At 37.8% G+C, this 19722-nt stretch overlaps 1 protein-coding gene across 1 annotated transcript in view; it reads right to left on the bottom strand.

Moving 5' to 3' along the window:
- The window catches only part of PNLIPRP3 (pancreatic lipase related protein 3), a 34659-nt gene extending 15427 nt beyond the window's left edge, over positions 1 to 19232 (bottom strand). The window contains exons 1-3 of the mRNA XM_058299479.1: positions 19157 to 19232; positions 4048 to 4202; positions 1067 to 1186 (exon numbers count right to left, since the gene is read on the bottom strand). Of these exons, the coding sequence (XP_058155462.1) occupies positions 1067 to 1186; positions 4048 to 4202; positions 19157 to 19232 (351 nt within the window). The remainder of the gene's footprint in view (positions 1 to 1066; positions 1187 to 4047; positions 4203 to 19156) is intronic.
- Between the last annotated feature and the right edge of the window lie 490 nt (positions 19233 to 19722).

A 19722-nucleotide genomic window follows, 5' to 3' on the forward strand; every position in this document is an offset into this window, starting at 1 on the left:
CTTATTCAATCCTCACAGCCACTCTCTGAGATAGGCACTGATGTTATCTTCAATTTACTGATAAAGAAACTGAGGGATAGATGGATTAAGGAGCTTGCTGGAGATCACAGAGCTAGTACATAGGAGAAGCATGATATGGATTCAGACAGCCTGGTTGCACTACACTACATGAACTTACAAACAACTAACTGCAAAAAGCGGATATGGCTCAAGCGATTGGGCTCCTGTCTTCCATATGGGAGGTCCAGGGTTCGATTCCTTGGACCTCCTGGTGAAGGTGAGCTGGCCCGCGTAGTGAGCTGGCCTGTGCAGAGAGCTGGTTGACACTGAGTGTTGGCTGACAAGGAGTGCTGGCCTGCATGGTGAACTGGTCTGAAGGGAGTGCTGGCCTGCTGCAGGAGTGCTGGCCAGTGCAGGAGTGCTGGCCTGCACTGCAAGCTGGCCCAAGGGAAGAGCTGGCACAGCAAGATGATGCAACAAAAGGAGACACAGAGGAGAGACAATAAGAGATGCAGCAGACCAGGGAGCTGAGGTAGCGCAAGAGATTGAGCACCTCTCTCCCACTATGGAAGATCCCAGAATCAGTTTCTGGTGCCACCTAAAGGGAAGACAAAGAGACACAGAAGAATGCACAGCAAGTGGACACAGAGAGTGGACAATGAGGGGTTGGGGAATAAATAAATCAATCTTTAAGAAAAACAAGTAATTGCTGACTATGTTAGCAGTCAATCTTGAGTATAAGAGAGGAAAATTAATTTCATGGAATGAACTCAGAATTTATTTCCCTTAAATTAAATGAGAAATTGATCATACCATTCAATCCTTTACCAAAGGTAAGAATTTACCAAATAATGATTATAAAATCGACATCCATTAGAATCTACCTAATTCATAATAGATGAAAATAAATGGGAAATGGATAAATCATTTGAGGCCCTGCAACAAGGACAATGAGAATAATTGAATGGAGGATTCCTGCTATTATGGATTGATATCTTGCAAAGTACATTCAGAGTAAACATAAAGCTTTCATATTCATGCAAAGGAGATTTTATTCACATCATACTTTGCACATGTTTCTCTGCCATTTGCCATCTGTGTTCCACCCGGGTATGTTGATACGAGTGATCTTGTCTGTTCTGAAATGTGAGGCTTGGATGGTTGAATAATTAACTGCACTGATCTCCTGTTTCAAGGGAAAATAAGGTCAAATGATAATTCAAAATTATTTAACATTTAGTAGAATTATTCTAAAGCTGCTCAAAAGTTCTTCACTAAATTTGATTTTGTAACAACCTTCTGTAATACATTATACCAAAGAAACAGTTGTTGCTCTATAATATGAAAAGTACCAAGAAATTATTAAAGCATTATAAAATGCAATATACAAATTTAATCTCAAGGAAAGGAAATAAAGATATTTTAGTTTTATAAGCCAATGTTGGATAAGTTTAAATCAGAATTTTAGTAAGTCTTACTTTTGTGTAACATTTCTCAGTTGTCAATATAATTCATAAGAATTACCTTATTTGAGACTTACAAATATCCAGCAAGGGTGCCAAAATAGAAATTGTTCATCCATTTTATAAATGAGGAATAGAAGTTAGAATCTTATCACATGAAATACAACTGTATATTAAGGATAATTTTATATGACTGTTAAATATTCTTTTGAATTTCTTGTATTGCTTTGTTTTTGTAACTAAACTCCCAAAGACTTTAGAATACTGTGAATTTAAGTAGTTTTGTAATTTAAAAAATTAAAAGGTACAAGTATAAGCAATTCTATTGATAAAATGAATACTGTAATCCGTAAATAGTAAGATTCACAATGATGAGTCCTATAATTGGAAAAGCAACACATTTAGATACATATGAAATTTAAAAAAAAGAGCTTACTCCCAATACCTGTGTATAATAGTTATTTGCAATTAATTACACAAAACTTGCTGGTTAATGTTATCTCCAAGACAAGACCGTCAACAAACTATTATGGGAGCCATAGTTGGTTTACATAATAATTATAATAGCCAACACTTGTGCGTGTCCATTTTATCAGTACTTTATGTGCTTCACAAGCCCATTTCACCCTCACAACACTGTAAGGTAGGTGCTATTGTCATTATCCTATTTTACGAATTAGGAAAGGGGAACACTGAGAGGTCAAGCTGCCCAAAAGTACGGCAGCTGATGGGTCTTAGAACCTGGCTTCAAACCTACATGGTTTTTCTCTGAAGTCATGCACTTAAGCTTTGGGCTTTGTGAGTTGTGTTCTGATTATAGTGTTTTCTACTGATAGGACTCAACCCAGATGTGTCATCTGCTGAGGCAGGTAATAAAATCAATTGCATGTGGCCTTTCTAGGAAGCACCTCTCTGTCAAATAACAGAATGCAGCCCAAATATAAAAATGTTTGTCCTTCCATGTATCTGAAAGAATGTAGGTGCAAATAAAAGCATTTCACCCCCTTCAGACCCAGCTGGAGTCCCTCAAATACCTACTATATACCTGTTTCTACATCATTAAACAGAGAGGAAATTTAGTAGAAAACATGTTATTCTATCTCCATCTTGAAAATAGGTTGCAGAAGTGGAACCTCTCTAAAGCCTCAAAGAACAAAGTATTGTGGAATCCTAACATCTTCCATTGTCATAAAAGACACTGTGGAAAAGCATTTTTGTTCACTTCACTTTCAGTCTGGCACAGTTCTCTAAAATAGCATGCGAACAGGAAACAGGAAACTCCATACAGCATCACGGAATCAAAAGAAGGCAACTTGGAACCTGCTACCACAAGGATAGAAACTAAAACGGTGTCAATATCTTACAGAATGGATTAAAATCTTTTTCATCCCAAATCTGCTCCTCTTTCTGATAAGAAAATCATTTTTCTTCCAATCATTCATGTGAAATCTCAGGATAGTTTATGATGTTTATCATGTCAGTTTTCTAGGATCATGCTCACTCTCATTGCTCTACTTCAGGTTAGTCCCCCATATCTAATCCAACTGTGCTATAGCTTTCTGTCAGCCCTGTCAAAAAGAAAAATAGAGTTGTCTGTGATGATGAAAATATTCTATTTTGCACTGTCCTATATGGTAACTTCTAGTCACATGTGGCTACCGAGCACTTGAAATGTGCTTAGCATGACTGAAGAACTGAAGGCTTAAAATAGTCATAATGTGGCCATAGTGGACAACTCAGTCCTAAAGGGTTTCACAGTCACCTCCAGTCTTTCCCAGCTTCAGAAAAAAAGAGTACATTGCCATGGAGTAAATGCTCAAACTCTCAGTGGTGTCTAATGGCTCACAGGATGAAGTTCAAACTCCATGGGTAAGAATGATGCAATTTGTCCCTAAACCACTTTTCCAGCCAGCTTTACTTTTGAGAACTCCTCTCTGCCTCCAGCCTAACCCAACATATTGTCATTCATCAAACATGCCTTGTAGGTTTTCTCCTTTATGTATTTGTTCATGTCATTTTCCCTGCCCCAACTGACCTTCCTAGCCCTCTCCCCCATTTATCTCTGCTTATAAAAATCTTGCTCACCCTTCAAGGCACACCTGAAATATGGTGTCCTCCTCAAAACCTTTCCTGACTTCCATTCCTATCCCTAAGGTAAAGGTAAGCTCACACTTTGTTCCAGGTCATATATTTGTAGCTTACATAACAGATTATAACTACATTGCAACAAAGGCATTTGCTTACATATGCCATCTCCCCTAATAGAACGTGCATAAGACAATGGTCTAGTTTATTCTGTTTGATACATAGCAGGCACTATTGCTTGTTCACAGTCTCTCATGTGGAAGACCTTCAATTAATATACCTATCTCAAGTTAATATCAAATTTACCTCATAAGGAACAATGTATCTTCATGTTTAAATACTAGAGAACAAATAATATCAGAACAAAACTGATTCACAATATTAAAAGAAACATTTACCTTTAAATCAATAACCTATGCCAGAATGGGCTACTGTATCTATATCATCTACACCTTGTATTTTAGAATCATCTTTGTGGGAGGGCAGCAAGTTAGCTTACCTGATAGGCGCTGGGATTGTGCACAGTGTAGAGCAGAAAGCGGGTGTTTATCTCCTCTGGAGACGAGGGTAAACCTGCCAACTTTCTTGACAAAGTCCCAGTCCATGGAAAACCATCCTTAAAGCACCCCACCCTTTCATAGCAGACTTCTTTCTCTGCAGCAAAAGATGGAGTGCCAGCATTTTAGGAACCAGGCCTGAAGAGAGGCTGCGTTTCACACTATTGGTCTAAGTTAAATGATCTGAGTGAGTGAACTTCTCTTCCAAAGAATGCTGCCCTTCTCTCCTCTCCTCCTCTACCCCCAACACACATGCATGATGGCCCTGCAGAGCAGAATGCCGCAGATGAGAGTGTGTGGGCTTTGAAATCAGATATTCCTGATTTGGGCAATTATCTTACCTCTTTGAGTCTCTTTCCTCCTGTGCAAAACGGGAACACTAACGCTTCCCTTACAGGTTGTTATGAGGACTAAACGGGCTACTATACAGCCAAGTCCTTGAAATGGACCTGAGATCAAGGATGGGATTTCGTCTTCCTGAATGCCTGTCTTTTCTCATTAGACTGAAAGCTCCTGATAAAAGGGATCTTTGAGTCCCCAGAGCCTAGCACCATGCTTGGCACACAGTAGAAGTCCAATATATTTACCAGGAGTGAGTGTAAACGAGAGCAAAATTTCATTTCGTTTTAAGCAAGTTTCTTCTTTCTGGAGTTCAGTTTACAGATCCCTAAAATGAGAGGTTTTGTGAAATCTGTTTTAATCATTTCTGCCATTTATTTACTAATTTATCCTTCACTATGATCTTTCATATTAATTTTCATTAGCAGTGAGAGAGGAGTTAAAACACAAAAGCAAATACCTTCATTTTATTCCATTATGTGGAGGTATAGTTTAATTTATTCAATTAAATATATAGAATCATTTTTTAGTATGGGTTACAGTTGTTTGAAGACTTGAATTTGAGGATTTTCTTTTATCATTTACCAAAATTGCTATAAAGCCTTTGACTCTCAAATCACCAGAGTTTAGTTCAAAGTTTTAGGTGATTTTACATTTTCTTCCCTTCCTTAGAATGTGATTCCACAATAAATATAAAGAGAGATGATGGGGGATTAAAATTATTTTTAAATCAAAGAAATGTTTGTACATTAAATACAAATTATAGAATGAGCAACAACCCCACCCGCCCCCACCTCAATCCCTCTCCTCAAAGGCCATCATTTTTAAACGTATCTGCAGCTCTTCTATTGGTTACCTTCATATCTTTATATAATATGCTTACACTATCAATTTTTTATATCAACTTTAGACATACTTGATGATTAACTTTCTATAATGATAAATGAGAATTTAGTTCCTTTTTCCTGGTATCAGTCAGGGACCAGCCAATAAACAGAAACCACACCAGTTATTTAATTGTGAGAATTTAATATAAAGAAGTATTAGTCAGGTACTGGAGAACTGAAGAGACAAAAGTAGACATTGCAGTACCTGAGAAGTAGTAACTGCGAGAAGCAGCTGCCCCTCCTGGGGCTGGAGAAACAAATGGAAAAGTTTGGGTTATTGAAATTGAACTTGGGGGAGGGGCTCTTGACAGTGGTGGTAGGGGGTTGTTGCTGCTCAGCTGGGGCCAGACCTCAGGAGCCTGGCGAGGTCCCTGGAGCTGCTCCTGGGATTATTAGAAAAAGTGCAAACCGGAACCAAGCTGCTACCAGAACTGGCATGAGGAGCCATTGCCAGAAAGCTGCTGAGAGGAACCAGGAGTAGACAGGAAGGACACCTGAAGCCTCCGGACTTGGCTAGTGCACCCTCCTGGCAGTGCCTCACAGGAAGCAGCCAAAATGCAGAAATGTGTCCAGAACAGAGAAGGGTGGGCGTGAAGCTGGGAGACAACAGCTCAATAGCCAGCATATTCCCCTTTCCCCTTAGTCTCGCTCTTCCCCCAATATAGTCAATAAAGTGTTTCTAGCTCATTTATTGATTTCCATGGTAACCTTAAACAGCAATCTTCTAGTTTTTTTCATTAGAGAAGTTGTGGATTTACAGAACAATCATGCACAAAATAAAGGATTCCCATATATCACACTATTCTTAACAATTTGCATTGGTACATTTGTTACAATTGAGGAAAACACAGTTTTATATTGCACTATCAACTATATTCCATGGCTCAACTCAGGGTTCACTGTTTATGTAGTGTAGTTCCATGGATTAAAAAAAAAAAGTATCCTATTACTATGTATATAACCTAACATCTCCCCTTTAACCTCATTCGGATATGTATTTCAGTGTTATTAATTACATTCATAGTGTTGTGCTACCATTACTATCATCCATAACTCCCTATTCCCTGTTAGTTATTCCTGCCCTGTCCCATAGTAACCCATATGTTATATTCTTTGTAAGGTGAAATTATGGGTGATATGACCTCTCTTTCCCCTCCATCCTTCCCTCTTCCAACATCTGTCTAATGCACTTTCCCTTTTATACTGTTAAGGTTGATAATAGACTTTATTTTGTAACCATCATAGAAACTTCCATGTTTTACTATAGGCAGACTTCAAAATGTGTAAAATCAATTAATAGAATTTATATTATTATGGCTAGATAAATATTTTTCCTGTCAGAACAAGCTAGCATGCTTTAATTATATTTCCTTCTCTGCAATTCCATTGTACAGACATCCATTCTTTTTAAACAGAATGTTCAAATAAATTCTTTTTTATACTCCAGTTGTTCAAAGTCAGCCACAGTTTAGATTCCTCCATATTTGAATCATGTCTTTCTTGTGTTAATCTTGTTTTCTTTCCTTTTTCTTGTTGGAAATGTAAACATGTGCCTTCTTTAATATATCAAAAGCAATATTGAAGCTTCTTAATCAATATATCTCCTGCCTAGAATCCATTCTGATTTTCTTCTTGAACTACACACACATCCAATTCTCATTTGGCCAAGTGACTTCATTTTTGAGTTATAGCTTCCTAATGCAACCTTCTGTTTTTCTGAGAATGTCCAGCTGTTTTTGATTCTTTGCATTCTGTGATTTCCCTCCCCCCCCCCCCCCCCCCGCCCCCGCCAAGTTCTCAACTACTTTATCCGGTCTATAGAAGAGAGTTTGGCTATTGAAATAAAGATTTCTGTAAACACTGTTTTCTATTTTTAAAACTAAGCAGTGTTATTTGTCACTGTGCTCTTTTCCATAAGGAAATAGCCATAGAAAGGGCATAAAGTTAGAGGAAACTAGCTGTTCATAAGCAGACTGATTACTAGATCAATTCATAAGGTATTAAAACCACTTATGAAAAAATTGGAAGATTAATAGTTTTTTAAAAATTAATATAAAAATTAATTTGATATAAAATTAGTAAGTTGAGATTGGGCCAATAACTTAAGTGGCCTGTTATAACTATGAAAAATGTTTTGTGTGTGCTGCTTCAGCGTCCACCTGGGGCATAAACTCCCCTGGATTCCAACCCACATCTGTGGATACCACCTACACCACCAAAAACCTCATCCAAAACCCACAGCTGGGTGACACCATCAACATGTCTGTTTAAGACATCCTTGGAAAAGTCTCCCTTCAGAATCAACTAATAAAATAACAAATCCCACTGGTGTAGAACCATGGAGGACAATGGAGAGCAGAGAAGGACTCCACAAATGCTGAATCAAAGAAAAACAATCTCCAAAATCAGGTAGGAAATTTCCCATATCTGACAGTTCATTCCCTTCCCCCTTACTCCATCTTGCACAACTTATGAGTTGCATAGAGCAGCATGGCCAAACACTCCTTTGCCACAGGTGCAGACCATATAATGACTCATAGCAGTGATTTAGAATCCCACAGATACCCAGGCACAGGGACCAAAGTCTTCAGAGACCAAGAATGAAACACAAGCAGCTGAGGAGTGTCACATACAAAAATGTCCCCAGGAGAAGCAAAGAAGAGAAAGACTGAGGGAAAACTATTGGTAAGAGGTGTGCACACTCAACCCAGTCTCTGTTGGACCACTTAAATGCAAAATAGACCTTTTTGGATTATACCCCGCCTGACTTCTCAAGGTGGAATACCCTAAGAGGAAAGAAACCAGAGACAGAAAAGCCTCACAGAACAACAACAAAAAAAGGGGATGTGGGGATTAAACTGCTGAAACACAGGATGAGTCTCAGAACAAAAAGTGCAAAGAAAGGGGCATTGAGTGTGGGAGAAAATTTAAATAAATCAAAGGAGCAGGGGAAATTTTCTGCACAAAAACAAACAGAACTGATCAAGATTCCTGACAAAGGAATAGAGGACAGGGTGTTTTCTCCTGGAGGTGAAACTATTGCACAAAAAGTGCAATCTTAAAAAGTATACCACATACCAAAGGCAAGAATCAGAAGAACTAGAATACCTGAACAGTTAAACACAGGCTACTCTAAAGGTCCAGAATAAGTTGGACCAGGTGTCAAAGAAGTTCCTTAACACAAAGCGAATCAACAATAAAACCCTAAGCAAGAAAGAGAAATTGATCTTCAGATTTAACATGTCAAAATAATCAGATGCCCAGATATCAGCAAAAAAAGTTACAAGCTATACTTCTTCAATGTGCTTTTGGATTCAATTAAAACATTAAAGGAGACGTAGACTTTGGAACAACTAATCAAAGAAGTTCAAACAAATCTATATCAATTCAAGGAGGTGAAGGAAAATATGGATATAGCACTAAGAATATTAAGAAGACAATATGTGCACATAAGGAAGAATTTGAAGGTTTGAAAAGAAATTATAACAGAAATTATGGGGATGGTAGGCAAAATAATGGATATTAAAATACACTAGAAGCATACAACAGCAGATTTGAACAGAAAGAAGAAAGAATCAATGAACTAGAAGACAGGGCAATTGAAAACATACAGTCTAAAGAACAGGTAGAGAAAAGAATAGAAATTGAGCAGTGACTCAGGGAATTCAGTAATAGCATGAAGTATACAAACTTAAGCATCATGGGTATCTCAGAAGGAGAAGAGAAGGGAAAAGGGACAGAAAGAATATCTGAGGAAATAATGGCCCAAAATTTCCAACTCTTATGAAAGACATAAATATTTATGTCCAAGAAGTGCAATGTTCTCCAAGACACATACTAATAAGAATGTCAAATACCAAACATAAGGAGAGAATTCTGAAAGCAGCAAGAGAAAAAGGAAAATGATTTGTCACGTACAATAAGACTAAGTGTCAGGAGTGGGTATAGCTCAAAGGTTGAGCACCTGCTTTGCATGTACAAGGTCCTGGGTACACTCTCTGGCACCTCTTTAAAAAAAAACAACTAAGTGCCAATTTCTCATTGGAAACCCTAGAGGTAAGAAGGCAGTGGTATGATATATTTAAGGCATTGTAAAAAGAAAAATTACTGGTCAAAAATTCTTTATCTGGCAAAATTGGCTTTCAAAAATGAGGGAGAGTTTAAGATATTAACAGATAAACAGACACTGAGAAAATTCACCAAAAAAGACCTGCCCTACAAGAATTATTAAAGGAAATTCTACAGGTTGAAAGGAAAAGAGATAATGGCTTGGAATAGTGTGAAGAAATGAAAATCTTTAGCAAAAGTAACTAAAAGGGTAAATGCAAAACCAGAAAGGTACTGTGCCATCAATACACAACTCTACTTTTCAATTCCTATATAAGTCAGAATATGAGTCCTTATATAAGCTGAAGTTTCTCATTTGTAAAGTTTGAGGTCATGCTAGTTAGCATGGACAGTTTCCTGATAGTTCAATATTCATTATGGCTTGTACCCTTGGCCATTTTAAGTTACTCTCCTTTTTTTTTTTTTAAAGATTTATTTATTAATTTATTTCTCTCCCCTTCCCCTCCCCCACCCCGGCTGTCTATTCTCTGTGTCTATTTGCTGTGTCTTCTTTGTCTGCTTCTGTTGTTGTCAGTGGCACAGGACTGTGTGTTTCTTTTTGTTGCATCATCTTGCTGTGTCAGCTCTCCATGTGTGCGGCACCATTCCTGGGCAGGCTGCACTTTCTTTCACGCTGGGCGGCTCTCCTTACAGGGCACACTCCTTGAGCGTAGGGCTCCCCTATGTGGGGGACACCCCTGCATGGCACGGCACTCCTTGTGCACATCAGCACTGCACATGGGCCAGCTCCACACAGGTCAAGGAGGCCCGGGGTTTGAACTGTGGACCTCCCATGTGGTAGATGGAGGACGCCCTAACCACTGGGCCAAGTCCGCCACCAAGTTACTCTTATTTTATCACAGGCTTTCGCCAAAATTCCCCTGGGTAATTTCTTCTTCTACCTGGGACATATTTTTTCCTGTTCCATTTGTGGCTACAGAAAAATCAGTTATTTTTATTGCAACTCCCCTTGCTTGTCTTACACATCTGTCAGTCTCTTTTTAGTCAATTTCATGCCTTTGTTCTTTCCCTGTGCCTTCACGTGGATTTTCTCAAGCCTATCCTCATGTCACTTCGCTTTTGCTGCTTCTAATGTGACATTCATTTCCACAATGGATTAGTTTTCTTAATTTTCTTCCAGTTTTTTCTCTTGCAGCATAGCATATAGATCCTCCTCAGTCCTCCTTCCTCTGCCATTCTAAGGAGGTAGAAAATGTGTTTGAAGCAGAAAGCTCCTCACTTCTGTGGTTAACCCGTATTTTTGGTCTTTATCTCTTGCAAGCTTTTCTGAACCCTCTCACTAACTATGCAAAATTTGTTCCCTGCTCAAGACTGGAAGAAATGAGCTAAACTCCTACTACTCTTTAAAAATCGTACATACTTCATTATATTTGGTAAATAACCTTTTCATTCTGTGGCCTGGGTGTGTGGACATTCCCTAGTTTTGTTTTTGATGAACTTTGTTTCTCTATATTTTGAGAGTAGAGAGAAAGTAAGAAGTTATGAAAATATACACTACTTCATTCTTGAAAACCAAAAGTCTTCTTTATGAAAAAATTGTCCTACCAAATAGTTCTGCTATAACCATAGAAATAATCACATTAAGAAAACAGGAGAAACTAAGCATATAAAGATAACCCAGTTACATGCTGATAAAGTATAACATTTCCTTCCTAAAATACACACTTAAATTCCTAAATACAGAATTTATTTTTAAAAAGAAAAATCATGAACAAAATATAGCAAACCAAATTCAGCAGCATTTATTTCAAGAGTGCAAGGGTGTGTCAATATATGAAAGTGAATCAGTGTAATACACCTCATTAGTAAAATGAAGGGAAAAAAAACACAAAAAACGATTAAAATAATTGGCAAAAGACTTGACCAGACATTTCTCCCAAGAAGATATACAAATGGCCAATAAGCACCTGAAAAGTTGTTCAACATCATTATTCATTAGGGAAATGCAAGTCAAAACCACTATCAAAGAAAATTGTATCAGACAATGTTAAAGAGGCACAAATGACTTTTATTTAATGCTATTGCAATGGAAGAAGGAGAAAAGAACTAAGGCTGAGCTCAACTCCATTAATACGAAGGGCATCAGGGTTTTCGATGGATGGGATGACTGAGTGGACAAGTACTGGCAGAAGTCAGAAGAGTTGATTGTTGAGATGGGTCAGGGATTTACTGAACATTCAATTAGGGCCATTTGGCTCAAAATGCTTTCTCTTTCTGTGAACGGGGCACCTGGAATCTGGTAAGGGCCAAGGGAAAGAGAGGAGATAAGGGATTTTCTGGTTAGTTGCCTGAATAAAGTAAGGACAAGAGCAGGAAGGTGGCCAGGGGCCTAGAGTAAGGAAGAAATCTGTTAAAATTTTAGTCAGACTAAGGAAAAGTTAAGGCCATCTTGATCAACACAATGTGGTAGTGTTTCACATCCACCAGAATGGCTATACCAAAAACAAACAAACAAACAAACAAAAAACAGAAAATGACAAGTGTTGGCAAGGATGAGGAGAAGATGGAACTCTTGTATTTTGCTGGTGGGAATGTAAAATGCAGTAGCCACTGTGGAAAACAAAGTTTGGGGGTTTCTCAAAAAGTTATTCCTAGATTCCTATATGACCCAGCAGTTTCACTCCTAAGTATATGTCCAAAAAAACTGAAAATAGGATTCAAACAGATACTTGAACCCAAATGATCATAGAAGCACAATGGTGGGAACAACCCAAGTGTCCATCAACAGATGAATGAATAAGTAAAATGTGGTATATCCACACTGGGATACTATTTAGTCATGAAAAGGAATGAAGTTCTGATATATGTTACAACATGGACAAACCTTGAAAACATTATTCTAAGTGAAAGAGACCAGACACAAAAGTACAAATAATTCATGATTCCACTTATACGAAATATCTAAAATGAATTTATAGAGACTGAAAGTAGATTAGAGGTTACCAGGGCCTGGCAGAGGTGTGGCGAATGGGGAGTCATTGCTTAATGACTACAGAGCTTCTGTTTGGGGTGATGGAAAAGTCCTGGAAATAGATAGTGGAGATGGTTGCACAACATTGTGAATGTTATTAATTCCGCTTAATTGTATACTTAAACATGGTTAAAATGGACAATTTTATGTTACATATCTTTGATAACAAAAAAGTCAAGTAAAAGTAAAAAGAAACAAATAACAAAAGAAAGGAAAATGTGAGTGTTAGTTCTAAACATAGATCAAATATTTTAAAATACTATTAGGGAAATATTTCAAGGAAATAAAAGCAGGCTCTTAGAAGGAGTAAATATTCAGGCATGTAATAGGTAGAAGATCATAAAACTCATTTCTCCTTACTCTTTCTCATCATCTCAGACAACTTCCAAACTCATCTGTTACTGGGAATGGGAAAGGATGAGACCTGCTTTCTTAGAACCCTTACACGTGACAATAGGTACTTAGACCCTATGGGAAGGACCTGTAGTCCTTTGTCCAGAGTGGACATTGAATCTACTTGGCTGATCATTTCTATTTCAACAGGACATACTCAAAACTTCTTCAAAGTTCCTCAAGTAGAAAGAGCTACTCGAATGCTAGCACTCTTCAAGTTGTTCTACATAGATTGCTAAATTAAAGGAAGTTAAGTACTCCTTTAGAAGCATGTGTGTTAGTTTACATCGAAGGAAGATTATAAACTATTTTCCGAGACTGCCTCAAATGCAGCACATTACATAAAGCTAGTTTTAATTGGTTAAGAAATCATATAAATTGACATATTAGTTTGTGTTTTCCTAATTTCCATTTTATAAATGAGCCATTTCTCTATCTAACTGTAAGCACCCTTTTCCAATGACATAGTAGAGCTGGAAAATTGATTCAATAATTTATTCAAGAAATGTTTTATTTGAATGTCTATTATGCACAGATTTTGTTCTTAGTATTGGGGATTCAGCAATGGAAAAAATAATCTTAGCACTCATGGAGTGTATAGTCTAGAAAGGGGAGTGGGAAGAGACAATAAATAAAATAAATAAATAAAATATGTAACATATTAAATAATGAAATGGGAGAGGAGCAGGAACTAGTATGTTTAGTTGAAAAGGGGTTTTCCATTCAAATAGAGTAGCCAGGGAAGATGTCAATAAGAAGGTGGCATTTGAATTGAGACCTGAGGGGGTGGGGGAGCAAACTGTGGTGATATTTGGGGAAAAGGGCATTCCAGGCAGAAAGAAGAGAAAGTTCAAGACTATCTGAGCAAGGAGTGTGCCTGATATGACTGAGGAATGACAAGAAGGTTACTGTGAATGGAGGCAAGAGAACAAGAGGGAGACGCCAGGTCTACAACACCTTGTCTGCAACTTCAAAATCCAAAAAAGCCTGCGGGGGTGGGGAGGAGAGTGGGAAAGATGTTTTTTAAATTTGCTTTTTCCTTTGTTTTTCAATTTGCAGCAAATTCATATGGCAGCAAAGCTTGACCTAAGTCTATTCACAATATGAATTTATATACATTTCACTACTGAAATAGTCATGTGCTTGCTTACATGGTGCTGTCCCAGATGCCTCAGGGGGCAGTTATATATTATACATTAATGATGCCATAGTACCTTTCTAAAATCCAAAAAATTCTGAATTTTGTAATGCATCTGGCCCCAAGGAGTTTGAATAAGGAATGGTGCACATGTAGTAGAGGAGGATATTAGAAATGAAACAGAGGACTAAAGCAGATAGCACCTGATAAACCACTGTAAGGACTTCAGCTTTCACTCTGAAACCAAATGGGAAGTTGTAACAATTTGAAGCTGGGTGGACTCTAGAAGATCATGTCCTCAGAGCTACTACATTCTTGTGGGTATGAACCTATTGTAGGTGAGAACTTTTGATCAAATTACTTCAGTTAAAGGCATCTGATTAGACACTACAGTAAGGCATGACTGAGGATCTTAATCCTCTTACTGGAGTCCTTTATAAATGAGATGGGTACAGAGAGATGCAGCCAAGCGAAAAGACACAGGAGCTCATAGAGGAACCCATAGAAGCTGAGAGAAAGCCATGAGAGCAGGAGGCTGTAACCAACAGAACCCAGGAGAGAGAAAAGCACAGAAGCAATGGCCAGAGGCTGAAAGCAAGAGAACCCAGAGGAGAAGGCAGACTGGCAGATGCCACCATGTGCATGATTGCCCACAGCTGCAGCTCAGGGAGAAAGCATCTCCTGTTGATTCCTTCATTTGGACACTTTCACAGCCTCAGAACTCTAAGCTCATAGGTTAATAAATCCCTATTTAACAAGCCAACCCATTTCTGGTGTATTGTCTTGGCAACCTTCATCAAAAACTAAAACAGAAGCCAGTGGAGGGTTTTGAGTAGAAAAGTGACAGGGACTGACTTAATTTGACTTATGTGTTGAGAATAGATTGAAATAACACAAGGTTAGAGGCAGAGAAACCAGCTAAAAGTCTACTGCAATAAAATAAAATAGGTAAGACAGACAATGGTGGCTAAGGTCATGGCGGCAGCAGTGGAGGTGGTGAAAAGTGGTCATATTATCTATACACTTTGAAGGAGGATCTAAAAGGATTTTATGAATAATTAGCAGTGAGATGTGATAGAAAAGTCAAGGTTGACACCAAGGTTTTGGGCCTGAGCAACTAGAAGATTGGAGTTGCCATTAATTATAATGAGGAATTAGAGAGAAGGTTTTCAGGATAGAGATCAAGAGCTCAGTTTGGGACATGATGGGTATAATATGAATTACACACCCAAATGTAGATGTCTCTGAGACACACCATCATTAAGAAATCAGGAAGACCAGAGAGACCTATTAAAGGAGACTGCTACTAAGTAGTTTAGTGAAATAATAGGAAACCCAGGAGAGAGCAGTGTCCTGAAAGCCAATTTTAAAAAGTACTCCCAAAGAAGGGAGTAATCAAAAGTGACAAAAAAAATCCAGTTGGATGAGGATGAATAACATAGGGGTGATTGGTGACCTTGACAAGAATAGTTTCAGTGGAGTGGTAAGAGTCAAAACCTGATTAGAATGATAGCCAGGCCCTGAGCCTCAACAGACTCCAGCTCCTACAATCTGAATTATTGGACTCACCTCACTCAGCTAAGATGGAGTTGAAGAAGGGCAACCACCACACCATGGAGCCTAGAGTGCCTACAACTGAAAGCAGGAGGATTGCATCCAGTAACCATGTGGAATCTGAGCCTCCTCTTGACATAGAGGTGCAACGGACACAACCAATCCAAGGACCTCAGAGAAAAGGCGGCAATGGAGTGGGAAAAGTGGACATGGTGGCTGATGGGTATGGGGAATGGCAGGAAGAGATGAGATGTGGAGGCACCTTTGGGACATTGTAAATCCTCCCAGGGCTCACTGGATGGAATGGGGGAGAGTGTGGGCCATGATGTGGACCAATGACCATGAGGTGCAGAGATACCCAGAGATGTACTTACCAAATGCAATGGATGTGTCATGATGATGGGAGTGAGTGTTGCTGGGGGGCGGGGGAGGGGTGCGGTGGGGGTGGTGGGGTCGAATGGGACCTCATATTTTTTTAATGTAATATTTTTACAAAATCAATAAAATAAAAAAAAAATAAACAAACAAAAAAAAACCTGATTAGAGTGGGTTCAAGCAAGAAGGGGAGGAGAAAAATAGGAAACAGCAGTTCAGACAAGTCCCATATGGAGTTTTTAAGATGGGAGAAATAACATGATTTTGTGCCGATAGGAATGATTCAGCAGAGATGAGGAAAACTGATGAAGCAGAGGAAAGAGAAAAGAATATTGGTGAGCATTATCTTTGAGTAGATGACAGAATATGAGTTCTAATACATAGGTGGAAGGTTTGTCCTTTACTGGGAATAAAGAAAGTTCTCTTGTGAACAGAGAGAGGCAGGGTACATGGTTAAGAATAAAAAGGTACCTGAAGAGATGTGGTATGGGAGCTTGTGGGAAGGTCTTTTCTCTTTGTTTCTATTTGCTTAAAGAAATAGGAAATGAGGTCATCCGTCAAGAGTATGGATGAGCAAGATGTTGTTGAAGGTTTGAGTGGAGGAGAGAATGAAATAGTCTAGGAGCCTGGGAGAATGAATGGACCAGGGAAATATGGAAAGATGGCTGGGCAGTTTTAAGGTCCACTTTAATTTAATGGTCATAGTAGGTAAAATGTTGGATTTAACCAAAGTCAAGATCATGCTAAGCAAAGCAAGAGTGGCAGGGAAGTTCAGGGTGTATGCAAAGGAATGATTATAATGATTTACCATGGAAATTAAACTGGGTAAGGAAGGAAGTTAGGAGAGAGATGGCTATAAATGAAATGTTTTTAACAAAATGCATAGCTACTTGAAATTTAGGCAATATATATATTTCTCCTATACACAAGTATCCATTTCACAGCTGTCATAAATTAACAAATTGAGTCTACATTAAATTTGTGTTATTACCCATATATCACATCTACTAAAACTGCAACAGGGTCCATTTGCCTTCAGTCTTCTGGTACTTGATATTTTATAAATTTGCACTCAGGTCAGTTAGCTTCCAAAGAGAAGTCATACCCTGTTGAAAAGCAATTATTTCTGAGAGGCCCTAGGGAAGGCTCATCAATTGCAACTCTATCCCTGTCTACACTTCCTGGCACATAGTAGATGATTGTACTTATTCAATGAACTTACATCTGATTTCAAAAACTACATTAACATCCTTGTGGAGTGGATTTTGAGGGATGGCTGTGAGTAGAGACAGCAAAGGGGGAACTGAACTCTAGAAAGAGGAGATAGCAGCTGCAAGGAGAAGAGACACCAGGAAAAGAGAGCAGCCCAGGACAGGTTTTGCCTGCTTCTTAACTCTGCCCACTGTCAGCAGTCAATCGGGCTATTCCAGGGCTAAAAATCAAGCAAAATAGGTCACAGTTCTTGGTACAAACTACGAAGGTACTTAATAAATATTTGTTGAGATATTTGAAACAGCAAACCTAATGATAATTCCATCTCCTTTGTATTTTTTCCCAAGAGGAGAGCTGGAAGTCTGGGACTAAAAGCATTTAACTGAAAGTCAGATTGGCCATTGTCACCACCTAATGCTGTGACCTTGTGCAATTAACCTCTTGGCTTTGTTTTGCTTTTGACAATAAGAGCTAAGGTTTATTGCCTGCTCATTAAAAGGATGTATTAGATCCTGCGATTAGCACTTTATGTGAATTATTTAAATTTGTTTTACAACCCTGTGAAGTTATTTCCTTGTTTAGTGGATAAAGGCACTGAGGCTTAAAAGGTTGAGTATTTGCTTAAGTTAAGCAACCACCAAGCAGCAGAACCAGGATTCAAACCCAAGCAGAACCAAGGTTCAAACCAGTGGTTGAACTGAAGGAAATGCTTGATGACTATGTTCTTACTACAATATGATCTCAACTATGACACTACACTTTAGAAGAAAGAAGTTGGTCTGCCTACATTACCTGTTTCAACACTAAAACTCTCTGATTGTATTTTGGCTAAAACAAGTCAACTCATTAACTTTAGTGCTTATAGGTACAGTACTAAATCAGACTAGTAGGAGGAAACAAAACCTATAACTGTTACATAGGCAATATGTAAAGAAACTAAAGTATAAAGAGTTCAAGTCAATAAATATTAAATCAATGTGTAAAAAATACCCACAGACCAAGATCCCTCCAGAAAATCAAGACCCAAAAGGGGAAATCAAGAAGGAAGTTCCAGTTAGCATTAAAAATAACCTATTCATTCAAATATTTATTGCCCACCTACTGTGAGTCAGGTACTGAAATGGAAAATAGGTATATATTTTTCTCATATACTGCTGTATCCACATTTCGGAGGTGAAGAAATCAAGACTTTAATGGACTTTTATTGGAGGCCACAGGACTAGTATATGGAAGAGTTAGAAGCACAATATAAAACTTTCCAAAAACTTTTATGTTATTGGAAATGAATGCTTTGCATATGCTCTTCAGATTCATTCAGTATTAAGAATATGACATATTTTTCTTATATAATTTAATGAGAAATTAATGAAATAAAGACATTTCTCTGGACTGAAATTAATAATAGTTTCTAAAGAATAAAGTAAATGCAAATTGCATTTTGGATGTGGATACACAAATTATTTTAATAAACATTATAATTATGATCTTACCTCTTGATGCACCAAAGAATACAAGTGTAGCAATCCAAATTCTAAACATCTAAGTTCATTAAAAAGAAAAATCACAGAAAATCTTAAGTCCTCCACTTGTAAAGTCACTTCACTATAAAATACTGAACAGTATTCTTTCAAAATGAAACCATTCAATACTTGAGCTCTAGGTCCAGAAGAGCACGTAGCTGACACCAGCTTTAATTCTTATACCCAGAAAGTAAACATGCTGCAGACCAGACTCTTGGATTTACATTAAAAGATGTAATTAGCAGGGTGTGCCTTAGATCATGTGTTCAGTGACTAAAACTTCCTGGGATTGGCTTGTTTCATCATTCTTTAGTAATATTTTAGCTATATATAGTCACTATTAAAAGCTAGTTTAGGGCTTCAAGATCCTAGCCAAGAAATATTTAAAAGGCATTATTTTTCCAAACCAGGATTAGACATTTGTAGTATTTATTTCTTAACACATTTCTGAGTGTAAGCATCCACTTAATACAAAGAGGCTCTGCCAAAATATGTTTTGAGTTAAGTGACAAGCATGACTAATCTGTCCCTTACCTGTGTGACAGTATAACACGATGACTATCACTGACTCTGGAGCCCAAACCATGTGTTCAAATTCTGGCTCTGCCATGTATTAGCTTTGCAACCATGTGCTTTTAAGCTTCACTGTGCCTTTCCTCACCTGTAAAACTGGTCTAATCATGGTTTCTAACTTGTAGGGTCATAAAGTGATTAAATTATTTGTTATATGACTAGTACTAGGTATACAGTAAGTACAGTAGTAAGTGCTAATTTTTACTACTGTCATTTTTCAACTAAGTTAATTTTAATATGGGAAAATATATGTTTACATATAGCTAAACACATCCTTAAATCATTTTACATGGGCTCCATAGACACATTTTAATGTCATACAAACTTGCTTTTTATGCTACTACATTAAAATCATGAACAATTCAATCCATCGATATCCTTAGTCAATTTCTCAACTTTTAAATGCTCATAGAAAACAGTTAAAAGTATTTCTTATTTTTTCTCAATTTTCTTTTCTCTCATTGTGTTAGCACTGCAAGTTTTAAGTCTTTATGAGACAGTCAGCCTTTTCATACATACCTTATTGT

This window comes from Dasypus novemcinctus, chromosome 6, assembly GCF_030445035.2.
Source record: "Dasypus novemcinctus isolate mDasNov1 chromosome 6, mDasNov1.1.hap2, whole genome shotgun sequence".
NCBI lineage: Eukaryota > Metazoa > Chordata > Mammalia > Cingulata > Dasypodidae > Dasypus > Dasypus novemcinctus.